The sequence below is a fragment of the Quercus robur genome, chromosome 6, assembly GCF_932294415.1.
Source record: "Quercus robur chromosome 6, dhQueRobu3.1, whole genome shotgun sequence".
NCBI classification, from domain to species: Eukaryota; Viridiplantae; Streptophyta; class Magnoliopsida; order Fagales; family Fagaceae; genus Quercus; species Quercus robur.
Window position 1 is genome coordinate 51,148,864 of NC_065539.1, and position 12,805 is coordinate 51,161,668.

Here is a 12,805-nt window from a genome sequence, read left to right on the forward strand (position 1 = left end):
GAAATCTTTCTTGCTGAAGGAAGAGGATGAGGCACTTTTGTGTTGGGTCCTAATACTTTTGCCTCTATTTAGTATCTAGCTTCAAAGCTTTTAGATTACGTTTGGACTCAAGGGAAAAAAAAAAAAAAAAAAAAAAAGACCAAAATAGTAGTTAAAAATTAAAATATGCTAATTTTGGTATATTTCATTTCCCCATCTATCCACATCCAAAAGTACCTAAGGAAGATTTTCATTGGGATTAATAAAAGCAGGCCAAACCTTAGCTATTGGAATCATTTAAGTTCTGAGCAACAACAAAAATGAAAAACAAAAATTGCATAGAGACATGTTCATAGCTAAAATAATAATTAATTCACCATTTCATTTAACATCTAAAATCTCCCAACTCCACAATTATTATACTAGTTTCCTAATAAAGGACTGGTTAGACATTGACCATACATCTTTGCAGATATATCATTACCTTCTGTCATCAAATTGCCAATTGCAACTAGGATCCAACATCAACAAATAAGGAAGAATTGGAAGAGGAATAAAGCACCGGCAAACTGCTAACTACCATCTAGCAATTGCACTCCAAGATATAATGAAAGTCAAAATAGACAGTGCTTATTCCATGATACAATTAATAACAAAAGAGATATCCATGCACCATAATATTGAAAACGAAAGGGTCCCTTAGCCAGCCAGCAAACAGTGTGGAATGTGGACCATACATTGACATTTGACACCCATAATTCAGAATTTGCTTTCCGGAGAAGTGTAAAGTACTAGCAGATGAGGTATGATGAGTTCAAAGAAGAAATGGAAAATGAGTTGGATGAAACAAGTTAATTAATGCATGTATTTGTTCCAGTACTAGTATTCTAGAGTAGTCACTTTCTACTGCTTCATTGACACCTCTTCTCTGTGTCACAAAAGATGAAAAATGAAAAAAAGAAAGTAGTATATATGCTCACAACCATAGGTTGATGGTCCTCCAAACTCATGCAGAGCTGTACCAACAGTTTCATTCTTCTTAATTATGACTATTGGCCCACACAACAAGGTTTTCACTATTCAAACAAAGATGCACTGTAGCAAATGAATCTGATTGACCAATTGTTTTAACTGATTATTAATCCATTGGTATTACATGCATACGTCTTTTAATTTCCACCTTTCAATTTAAATAAAAGCATGCGGTCCTATTAATCCTATTCTTCCATATGTCACTAACATTTGTGTCTTATTTAAGTTGTTCATAAGAAGGTTAAGGCTTTTCTATACAGAGAATATTCACAAAATTTCCAAATCTATGAAATACAAAAATAAAATAAAAAAGATATGTCCTAAAAAAATAATTATATCAGATAATATTTACATGATTTGGCAATTTATCTATATCCATAGTGTTAAAGTCAAACCCTAGAGTCTATCACTTCATGAACTAAGCTTCAAAAAACCTCTCATTAAAAACCATAGTGCTTTTTTATTGGGTTGAATCATAATCCAGATTAAATACAAATAGATTTTACATAGCCAAACATCTTAATTATTTGCCATTACCCTTATTAGGATATTAGCTAAGGATGAGAGAGAGCACTCATTTACAACCAAGAGTGGTAGAGATTGAGTCTATCCTAAATTAGATATCTGGGTGTGGGTTGTTGCCGGCTGGTCCTCATCTCTTTCTTCTACTGGATAATATCATAACACACTTCCACGAGCTTTGTGGGTTCGTAGGACTTGTCCAGATTGGCCAACTAGACCATGACCCCACCATTGCACATGTACATCCCTACTAGACCATATACTTCAACTTACCTATCCCTACCTTCCTTTCCCTATTTAAATCTCTTTATCCCCATTGAGTTTGGAGAAAAGAAAAAAAAAAAAAAAAGATACCACAAAAGTGAAGAACAATAGAACACCAAAACACACAAACAGGGTCTAGTTTGAGTAGAAATAATGGAAGTGGCTATGGAAGTAGAAGATGATTCATTTTTTGCAGACTTAAGCAAGCAAATCTCTCTTTTAATCATGGATGACGACGAGGAAGACCCGGTTGCAAATTGTCCTTCAGTTTCTCTCCAGGTTCTTAGTTCTTCATTTTGTATATATATATATATATACACTTTGTATTTTCTTGTGCTATAAGTAACCTTTTTTTACTTATTTGGTTACTAAATGAGTGTGGTTGAATTTTTTCAGAATTTTTCTCCAGCAATCCAACCACCTACACAATTACCTCAATTTCTTTATCATGAACAAACTTGCAAAAGAGAGAGCAAAGGAACTGGAGTTTTCATCCCCCAATTGTCACAGCCCAGAAGGAAGCACAGGCAAGGAAGACTTGCTTCTTACAACACAAAATCCCAGAGACAGCCTGATAATACTAGGATGGTTTCCCAAGTGTCTTCAAAGTATTCTTTTAAGCCAAAAAAAGTTTGAGGACAGACAGACCATCATGAAGTGTAGGATTTAGATTCAATAATCTCTACTAATGAATTATTCTTTGCCTAAAATGTGCTAAGGCAAGGATCTTGTGATTTTTAAGGTTTATATATATATATATGGTGATCATGTACATGGAAAAGCTATATATGTATATATACTTTGTTCCTTAGTGTGTCATACAGAGGCTCACCACTCCCAACTGTGGACAATGGACATGTATGGTGGTTAATTATTGAGCTTGATAGAGAATAAGCTTCTGTATTGCTCATTTAAGACTATTGATCAATTTAATTTATTTAGTGTTCGTGTATTACATTTTTGGCTAATACCTTTGGTTGCTACTTGTAAATACAAATTTCTAGCTATCAGAAATTTAATGGGAACATCTTAATTAGAATAGAGCTGAACATATTAACTATTGGTAGCACTAAATTGTGGATCTTGTGAGAATGGCCACTTTTTCAACAATGAGCAATTTGTTAAAGAAACTAGCTGTTGAGCCTAAACTTTCAGTCTTTTTCTTTCTTAATCATTTTCTTGATTTCGGTTGGCAAATATGGAATCATTCTCCTTCATGTAAAGATTTGGATGAGGTTAACTACATTGGCATGTTGAATCTCCAACATGAAGCTAATTAAGAGAAGATTTTATGTATTCACTAGGAAAAAATAAAACAAAGATGCTTTAACATCCTTTTGAGCAATTTGCTGGTTATTGTAATACAACCTAAAAGAATAGAAAGATGCCATGATTGTCAACATAAGCTTCTGTTCATTATTGGATTCCATTAGGGCCATCAACAAGCTGCACAATTGAAGGCATCAACTTTGAAATTTACCTTTAATCATGACATTATTAGTTTGTTCTCTCCTTTTGAACTTTTTTTTGAAACTCTAGTGTGAAATGATTAGGTGGTTTGACCTATCATTACCATACTCTCTCATCTTTTAACCATTTATTGCATTCCTCTCGTCCTCTGTTTATTTTCCACTAATAGCAAAAAATTTCTCAAAATGTTTTGTACAACTAAAATCTTTTATAAGTGACTCCCTGTTTTTTTTTTTTTTACCTGTTCTAATCATTTAAAAGTTAATAAGAAAAATAGTACTATTTATAACGAATTAACTACCAAATCATATACAAATCTTATGTCACACTTTTTTATTTCACTTCATATTCCATCCATCATAATTTGTCATATATTTGTTTAACTTTTTTTATAAAATTGTATTCCTTTTAAATATATGTGAAATCTCACATAAGTTGAAGGTGTACATCACAAAACATAAGCTTGAAATCCTCCCACATTTAGTTTATTTGGTTTAATTACACTAAATGATTAGCAATAATAGAAATAAAAATAAAAAGAGGGGGGTTATGATTTAGGAAAAGACGCATTAACATAAGCTACTCTATTAGGCTTTTGTTAAATAAAAATAATAATAAATAAATAAATAAAACAGATATTAAACTATTAAGACAAGTATGGTACTTTAGATCAATCATCACAATTAAATCTTATTTAGAACTCAAAAAAAAAAAAAAAAAAAAAAAACTCACAAATTTGGTGGTGGACCCAAGAAGTGCTGAAGCTATAGCTAGGGTCCAAAGCTAGAGATAGCAAGATCTAGTAGTACTTAATCAATTAGTTAATTGAGGACTCCTACTTGAATGTTTTTTTGAAAACATAGTACACTTCAAATTTTATTTAGAACTCGCAAATTGGGTGGACCCAAGTAAAGTGCTGTTGCTAGAGCTATAGTACAAAGTTATAGCTAGCAAGATCTGGTAGTACTTAATTAGTTAGTGGAAAAAAATAATAATAATAAGATGCTTTAAGGAATTGGTTTAAAAAAATACTTTTAGAAATTTACTATGAGAAATTGAAAAAGATAATTAATTTTTTTGACAATTTTTTATATTTTCTATAAATATGATATAAAAAATTTTTAAAAATAATTTATTAATAAATACCTTAAAAACACCCTTTAACCAGACTCGTTAATTAATCAAGTTATTATATTTAAAATCGCGTTTTGAAAACATAACATCATTTAATATTTCTATTAATGATAGTAGATTCATTCATAAAAAAGTAATTGAATTTTACTTAGGCTATTAAACCTACCATAATCCTCCTTCTAAACTCAAGACTGGGTGTAAATAAAATATATGACACTTTCAATTGATGTGTTCTAAGGGAAAAACTTCATTCTTTTCCTTGAAGATATCTTTCTTTCCAGCATTGCATCTCATCAAGTCATTTCAATTTTGCTGTCATATTCAAGTTCTTTTCCCCCCTAACATCATGTTTTCCATTTTCTTTAGGCCATCTTTCTCATTTCCATTTCTCACATAGTTTTCAACTTTTCAATTTCAGTCACCCAATTGTCAATCCCTCATATCACATGACATATATTTATGGTGGGAACCAGTGCGTGAAGAACTGGACCCCAAACTTAGATGCCTACTATTTGTACTTGTTTTACCAGAAATGATTTTTTTTTTTTCCCAAACTAAATTATTGAAGTCATAATTTGTCAAAGGATTCTTTATCATTACAGAGAAGAGTAAAGGAAAAATAAATAAATAAATAAAGCAAAAGATAAAGATATTCCTAATGGAATATTTGCTTTGATTGGTTTTGAAATCTAGTACCAGGCTATACTAGCTAGCACCCACTTATACAGGCCATATAATACGTACTTCAAACAATTGCAAAATCATTTTGAAGGATAAAATGAATCTAGTGGGTGTCCACACCTTTTTTTTTAATTTATCTTCATAGCTTTACACATAGGCAATTGGTACGAGGCTGATTCAGAAAGTGAAAAGAAGTATGCACCACAGACTTAAAACATACGAAAATGATGCAGCATTTGAACTCGTTTGGAAAGAGCAAAGCCATATATCTTGGCCTTTAATAACCTCCAACTTCGTGTCATCATGTCTAATCACATTGAGGAGAGAATTGATTTGAGGCCACAACTAACATTGAATTATCTAGTAAGCCCAGAGAATGTAGCTGTCCCAATAATGTCATATCATGTGTTAGGGATGGGATGTGATGGGCCACGTTGAAGCAAAAAATCTGCTACTCATTGTAAGGTCACACTGAGGGGCAGTACGTAAAATGGTGAATTCAATGGATCCAATTATATATAATTGATTGAGTGACCCAATTATCTATAATGGATTGTAGACTCGTAGGCCAGATTCCTTGGGTGAAAATGAATCACCATTACTGTGAAGTAAATAAATGCGCTAATCCGTTAGCTAGAAGAGACTAAAAGCTAAACTAAGATTTTGTTATTTTCGATAGTTTGCCTATAGACATTAGTATGCTTCTATTTTATGACAATGTCAGATTATACTGTGAGACGATTTGTCCTCAAAATTCTTTTAGTTCTGTTTAGTTAATTAAAGTCGTTTTTATACCCAAAAAAAATTATATATAAAATAAGGTCTAAATTAAGTTATATCTAATATAATTTTAAGCAATATTACACTATTTAATATATTTATATTGAATTATCGTCTTTTGCTCAAATATATATATATATATATATATATTTCTATTGAATACAACCTAGTGCCACACATCATCTTGGTATGTTTTAGGTCTAATAAATTGTGTGTATCTCCGCTAAACTCTGAAACTAAATAATATATCATAATTAATTTATGAGTGATAAACACATTGTCTCATACAATTATTGTAAGGACTCAATTTGTAACGATCCCAAAATGGTATTGGGTTCGCACGTTAAGGGTCCAAACAATAAAATTTGTAGAGCGTGGGCGGAAAGTCTAGGTCTTGGTCACCGGACAGTGGTTAGTCATGGTACTCATACAGAGGTGAACCATGTTTGCTCAAGAAGTCTTTCTCCTCGACATGGCCTGGGAGGCTCTGGTTCTTGGCCTTTTTTCCCAGCCCCTTTTCTGGATTGCTTACTTCTCTTTTTATATTAGCCTTTACCCTTCCTCCAACGTCCACGTGTAGGTTCAGCTTTCCAGGGCTGATACTTGTCCCATCAGCCCATACCCAAAGTGGTTGAGGGTGGTTGTAAAAGCTGAAAAACATTGCTCTGTCTAGCGCAGAGTATTTAATTGCAGTAATGGCAGCCTTTCCTTTGTCCTTTGTCGCCATATTGTCCAGGGGTCCTTTCTCCATCAATGTGGAGGTGTTCAGTTTTTCCTTAAACTGTTCCTATACCGTACTTGCCCTTTCTTTCAGGAGCGCGTTGGGATGCCGAGGACAGAATCATCATCGGCTATATCTCTAGGCCATTTGGGCTTTCACTGTATGTCCTCAGCTCAGTGGCGGAGCCAGGATTTTAGTCTAGAGGGGGCAAAATTTAAAAAAAATATATATTAAAAGTAAAATTAATCTAAAAAATATTAATCACTAATAATAACAAAATAAATAAACAATTGCAAGAAAATATGAATATATTTCATAGTATTAAAATAAATAAACAAAAATAACCAATTCATAATCATAGTTACTACAAATTTTACAAACTGATGTGGTAAAAATGTAATTAGTGTTATCTAAACAATATAATGAATATATGTGTGAAATGATTTTTTGTGATTGGTGAGATGCCAATTTGTAAGACATAAGTAGTAAAATTTGTAATATCTCTAGCATCACTCAATGATAAAATTTATGTGAAAATAATGATATTAAATAAATAAATAAATAAAAAATAGTGAAATAGGTGCAATACTGGACATACAAAAGCTGCTTATAAGAATAGTGAAATTGGTGAAAAGGTACATGGTTTGGTCTTTGAGAGCAACTTCTTTTTCCTTTCTTTTTCCTGTGTCACTTTCAAGTGGGAGTCCTTTTTTTCTTTTTCTTTTTTTCTCTATGTCAGGGAGTAACTAAAGTAGAATACATATGCAAGGATCTTTTAGGAGTCAGAGGGGGCAGGTGCCCCCCCTCACCCCCCTCTGGCTCCGCCCCTGCTTCAGCTATATCCCTCCTCGGCTCGGACCTTGGGCCCTAAAGCAAAGTGGGTCGGGGTCACAAGTTCTCTGGCCCCACAATAGCCCCTCAAAATCCTGCTGTCCGGCCCCTCGGACGGAGAGGAGGGTTTTGGTGACGTCGGGCCTATGTCACGGCTTGCCAAGCTTTGTCCTTCATTAATGTCGGTGTCTCTTCATTTGCTTGGGAAATGCTCCTGGTTATGAGACATTCCTTGAGTTTTACTCACGTCGCGCTTTTGCCATTTCAGTACACAAGGCGCGTCTTTAGTAAGTTCCCTTTACGAGGCAACGCCAATCCAACGGTTGTAGACGGCGTTGGGAGTTAAGTGGGAATTATCTCGCTTGTAGCATTTCTTGGAAATCTGTACAGATTAAATGCCCCCAGACTCACCTTCCATATAAGAAGCAAGGTAAGAGGTCATTTCCTTTACGTACAGACCCCTTAATCTTTTCAAATTCCTAAATCACCTGCTGTGCTCAAAGTCCTCACTGCCAGTGGGATTAAGCCTTAGGAAGTGATATGGTTGGGGCGAAGATGGGGGTGAAGGGACCACATCCTCTCCAGAAGCACTGGGTCTCTCCTAGACTCAAGATGGCCCGGTCAGGACAAGGGAGACAGAGACTCAAAACATTTCTCCCCTTTGCCAAGGCAGGAAAGAAGCCTCTTCTTCCTTTAGCCAAAATCCGAAGCAGGTGCCAGTCGCATCAGATTTTTGGTGCGATAGTACTGGGGTTGCTCATCGTCGGTACCATCCGCTCTCTCTCGAGCGTTGCTAACATGGCACTGGCCGAATGGGAGTCAGAGCTAGCACGGGGACTAGGCATCCCCGCTTCCTCCTCTCCTCCTTCTTTGGTGCCTCCTTTTGCCTCCACTTCTTCTTCTCTTCCATCACTAGGGGCATCCTGGTGCTTCTGCTTCTTCTTTTACCTCTTCTCCCCTTCCATCAATGGGGCCATCCTAACATGCTTAGTCGCTACTAGAGCAGAATTTTGAAGGATTTATCACTCCCTTGTATCTTTTTCCTTTTTGCCTTTCTTTTTACTTCTGTAGTTAGTTTCTGGTATAGGCTTGCTTAAGTCCCTTATTGTACGCTGTACTATTTCTTTATCTTAATAAAAGATGACTTTATTTTATTCTACGTATTCTTTCTTTTCTGCAATAGTTATATTGTGAATGGATTTTTTTTTTTTTTGAACGATACTTAGGGCCGAAATCATTGTTAACAAAAAGCTATTATTTTGAATTCATTGAGACTAATAGGCACAATAATGCCGACCTGAAAAAGGTTATACATACAAGACTAACCGAGATAACGGTTGAATGCTCTGTATTGCGTATGAGGTGATTATCCGAGAAGGTCGCCGAGCGCTAGGGAGCTTTGCCACGCTCCTAACAACATTCATAACCTTAACCATTTTTGGCATCCGGTCCGAGGACCGAGGTATGATTGTACCAAGCCTAAATACTCGTTTACATTAGTTTCCCTAGAGCTGGGGATCCGAGGACAGGGCGGGATTTCCATTCTATCTAATACTTAATCCATTTTCTAATGACTAATCTCCCCATAGGTTTGAGTCCGAGGACCATGCAATACCTTGATTCTGTCCAAAACTCATAATCTTCTTTAAGTAGTTGGTTTCCCCATAGGTTTGAGTCCGAGAACCATGCAATACCTTGGTTCTGTCCAAAACTCATAATCTTCTTTAAGTAGTTGGTTTCCCCATAGGTTTGAGTCCGAGGACCATGCAATACCTTGATTCTGTCCAAAACTCATAATCTTCTTTAAGTAGTTGGTTTCCCCATAGATTTGAGTCCGAGTACCATGCAATACCTTAGTTCTGTCCAAAACTCATAATTTTCTTTAAGTAGTTGATTTCCCCATAGGTTTGAGTTTGAAGACCATGCAATACCTTGGTTCTGTCCAAAATTTAGATTTTCTTTAAGTAGTTGGTTTCCCCATAGGTTTGAGTCCGAGAACCATGCAATACCTTGGTTCTGTCCAAAACTTAGATTTTCTTTAAGTAGTTGGTTTCCCCATAGGTTTGAGTCCGAGGACCATGCAATACCTTGATTCTGTCCAAAACTCATAATTTTCTTTAAGTAGTTGGTTTCCCCATAGGTTTGAGTCCGAGGATCATGCAATACCTTGGTTCTGTCCAAAACTCATAATCTTCTTTAAGTAGTTGGTTTCCCCATAGGTTTGAGTCCGAGGACCATGTAATACCTTGATTCTGTCCAAAACTCATAATCTTCTTTAAGTAGTTGGTTTCCCCATAGGTTTCAGTCCGAGGACCATGCAATACCTTGGTTCTGTCCAAAACTTAGATTTTCTTTAAGTAGTTTCGAGGATTAGCCCCTTGTCCAAGGTGTGGTGGATGTTGACTTGATGTTGGAAGCCCCTAGAACTGCCCATGCCATTGGTTCTTTAAAGCGTAGCCCCTAGTGGAATTTTATATTAGGGCAACAATAGCGTGCTGCTGGAAATGATGGAGGAGCTTTCTCAGTCCCTTGTTTGACAAGAGCTCGATCCTACCACCACCTGTGCCAACGCACAAGCCCTTCCCACAGACGGCGCCAATTGTAAGGACTCAATTTGTAACGACTCCAAAATGGTATTGAGTTCGCACGTTAAGGGCCCAAACAATATAATTTGTCGAGCGTGGGCGGAAAGGCTAGGCCTTGGTCACCGGACAGTGGTTAGTCATGGTACTCATACAGAGGTGAACCATGTTTGCTCAAAAAGTCTTTCTCCTCAGCATGGCCTGGGAGGCTCTAGTTCTTGGCCTTTTTTCCCAACCCCTTTTCTGGATTGCTTACTTCTCTTTTTATATTAGCCTTTACCCTTCCTCCAACGTCTACGTGTAGGTTCAGCTTTCCAGGGCTGATACTTGTCCCATCAGCCCATACCCAAAGTGGTTGGGGGTGGTTGTAAAAGCTGAAAAGCATTGCTCTGTTTGGCGCAGAGTATTTAATTGCAGTAATGGCAGTCTTTCCTTTGTCCTTTGTCGCCATATTGTCTAGGGGTCCTTTCTCCATCAATGTGGAGGTGTTCAGCTTTTCCTTAAACTGTTTCTATACCGTACTTGCCCTTTCTTTCAGGAGCGCGTTGGGATGCCGAGGACAGAATCATTCTCGGCTATATCTCTAGGCCATTTGGACTTTCACTGTATGTCCTCGGCTATATCCCTCCTCGGCTCGGGGCTTGGGCCCTAAAGCAAAGTGGGCCGGGGTCACAAGTTCTCTGACCCCACAATTATAATTCTCATCATATTAAAAGAAAAGAGTTAATTTTATTTTTTTTTTAAATCAGGGGTATGTCAGAAATTTGCATTTTTCCTTAAATTTGATAAAATCTTAATAGGAGGGGACAAAGAGCTTATTATCAACGAATCAAGTGAGATATCGCTCAATTTTGAAATTCAAAGAGACATTTCAACTGATTTTTAAAGATTGGGAAAAGTGCAATTGCCACCAAATATATACATAGCCATCAACAACAAGCATCAATCAACCATCAAAATGTGTGTACATATATATACACACATTTTGATGGTTGATTGTTGCCTGTTGTTGATGGCTTAAGTGGGTGATGGGCCTGATGGCTGATACAAACTTGAAATGGCTGGCACCTTCAAGATTGATGAGTGATTGGTATTTGAAATCGTCTACAATAACTTCAAGTTGATGGCTTGATGCTCAGCCCATGATCATCTACAAAGTTCCCATAGAAAAACTTATTCCATATCATGCAATATCAAATTACGTGGAAATAAATAACATTTGCATTACATTTGTTTCTCAAAAAAAAAAAAAAAACATTTGGTTCTAATAATGTTTGGCTCTAATTTTTCTTTTCCCAGAATTCTGGAAATAACCATTAATTTGAATCAGCTTCAGCCACAAAGTCTTATACTGCATTACTTTTAAAGTAATAACAATTACCACTTCAATTCTTGACAATGAACCACCAAGGAACTAATTCCAAATTATCATTCACATTACTGTAATCCTTTCTATAAACCATATTAAGACAAATGTATACGTACCATGAAACTCCTTTTTAAGTTTTAACTTATCAAAAGGTTTCATTGTTTTTGACAAAAACAATGAAACCTTTCTAGAAAGTGAGAATATATATATATCAAATATATTATATATACGTCATCTCCTTTGCTTAAATAAACTAAAAGCACCTCTGGATTTCTTATATGCATATTATTATTTATAAAAAAAAAAAATATATATATATATATATATATATGCATATTAAAATTTCTACCCAATTAGTTATATATTACTAAAGGTTACTTTTATATTTTCTTCAATGCTTCAAAAATAAATATATCATTCAAATAGATACACTCAAGCTGAATGGTACCACTAATCACCTTCAATTATTCCTAGACTATTGGTTTTCATAGAAAAAAGATTCAGAAAGACCAAAAAAAATCAAAGTGAACCAAACGGACCGCAATGGACCAAATTAGACCGAACGGACCAAAGGAGACTAAATGGATGGACCGAAGTGGATTTTTTGAACCAAAAAGACTAATGTAGACCTAAGTGGACCGTTTGGACCGAATGGACCAAAATAGACCAAAATGTTATGTTGATGTGGCTCAACAAAAATCTAATAGCAGTGCTAAGTTTCATTTTGAACTTTATATATATACTAGTATATTCCCGTGCGATGCATGGCTTAATGAAGATTCATATATAAGCTAAATTTTTTAAAAAATAATTAAAACAAATTTATTAATTAAATAGTAATAATAAATTCTAAAATATGTAAGTAATTTTAATAAAAAATTTATTTTAAGCTCTGATTTTTTAGAGTTTGGACTTTATCAATGTTTATTTATTTTTACATTTTAAAATCTTCTTTGTGCTTTGTGTTAATTTCTTAATATGAGATATGGAATGAGTTTGATCATTCTTATTAGGATTATGTTTAATTTATGCCTTAACCAACACAAACAATAATAAACAAAATAGTTCTTCAATATAGATTTTTTCCTAGTGATAGTCTAATTAAAAAAATAAATAAAAAATCAACACACTCGCAAATTAAATATGTGGGCCAGAAAATTCATGGCCCAGGCCCGCTCTATATCAAGGCCCAGGGCCTGATCTGAAGAGACCTATTGTCACGGATGAGTTTAATGAACGGATAGGATAAGTGAAAAGACTGCCAATACTGTGGTAGAGAACTCTGTACCTGACAGGCCCCTATTCTTGACCATGCTATTCAACAAGTACGTCTACTCCCAACCACTGGAGGTATGGGCTGATATGACAAGTCCTCTTCCCCGAAGGTAAAGCTTACACGTGGACCCTAAAGAGAGGAAGGAATGCGAGTATAAAAGGAAA

The 12,805-nt window shown here is 35.3% G+C and overlaps 1 protein-coding gene across 1 annotated transcript; it reads left to right on the forward strand.

The window, feature by feature from the left end:
* Positions 1 to 1,855: 1,855 nt before the first annotated feature.
* LOC126689334 (uncharacterized) lies at positions 1,856 to 2,752 on the forward strand. Its single transcript, XM_050384499.1, has 2 exons — positions 1,856 to 2,076; positions 2,194 to 2,752. Exons 1-2 carry the CDS (start codon positions 1,951 to 1,953, stop codon positions 2,431 to 2,433), a joined length of 366 nt encoding a protein of 121 aa, XP_050240456.1. The 5' UTR covers positions 1,856 to 1,950; the 3' UTR covers positions 2,434 to 2,752.
* The last annotated feature ends 10,053 nt before the right edge of the window (positions 2,753 to 12,805 follow it).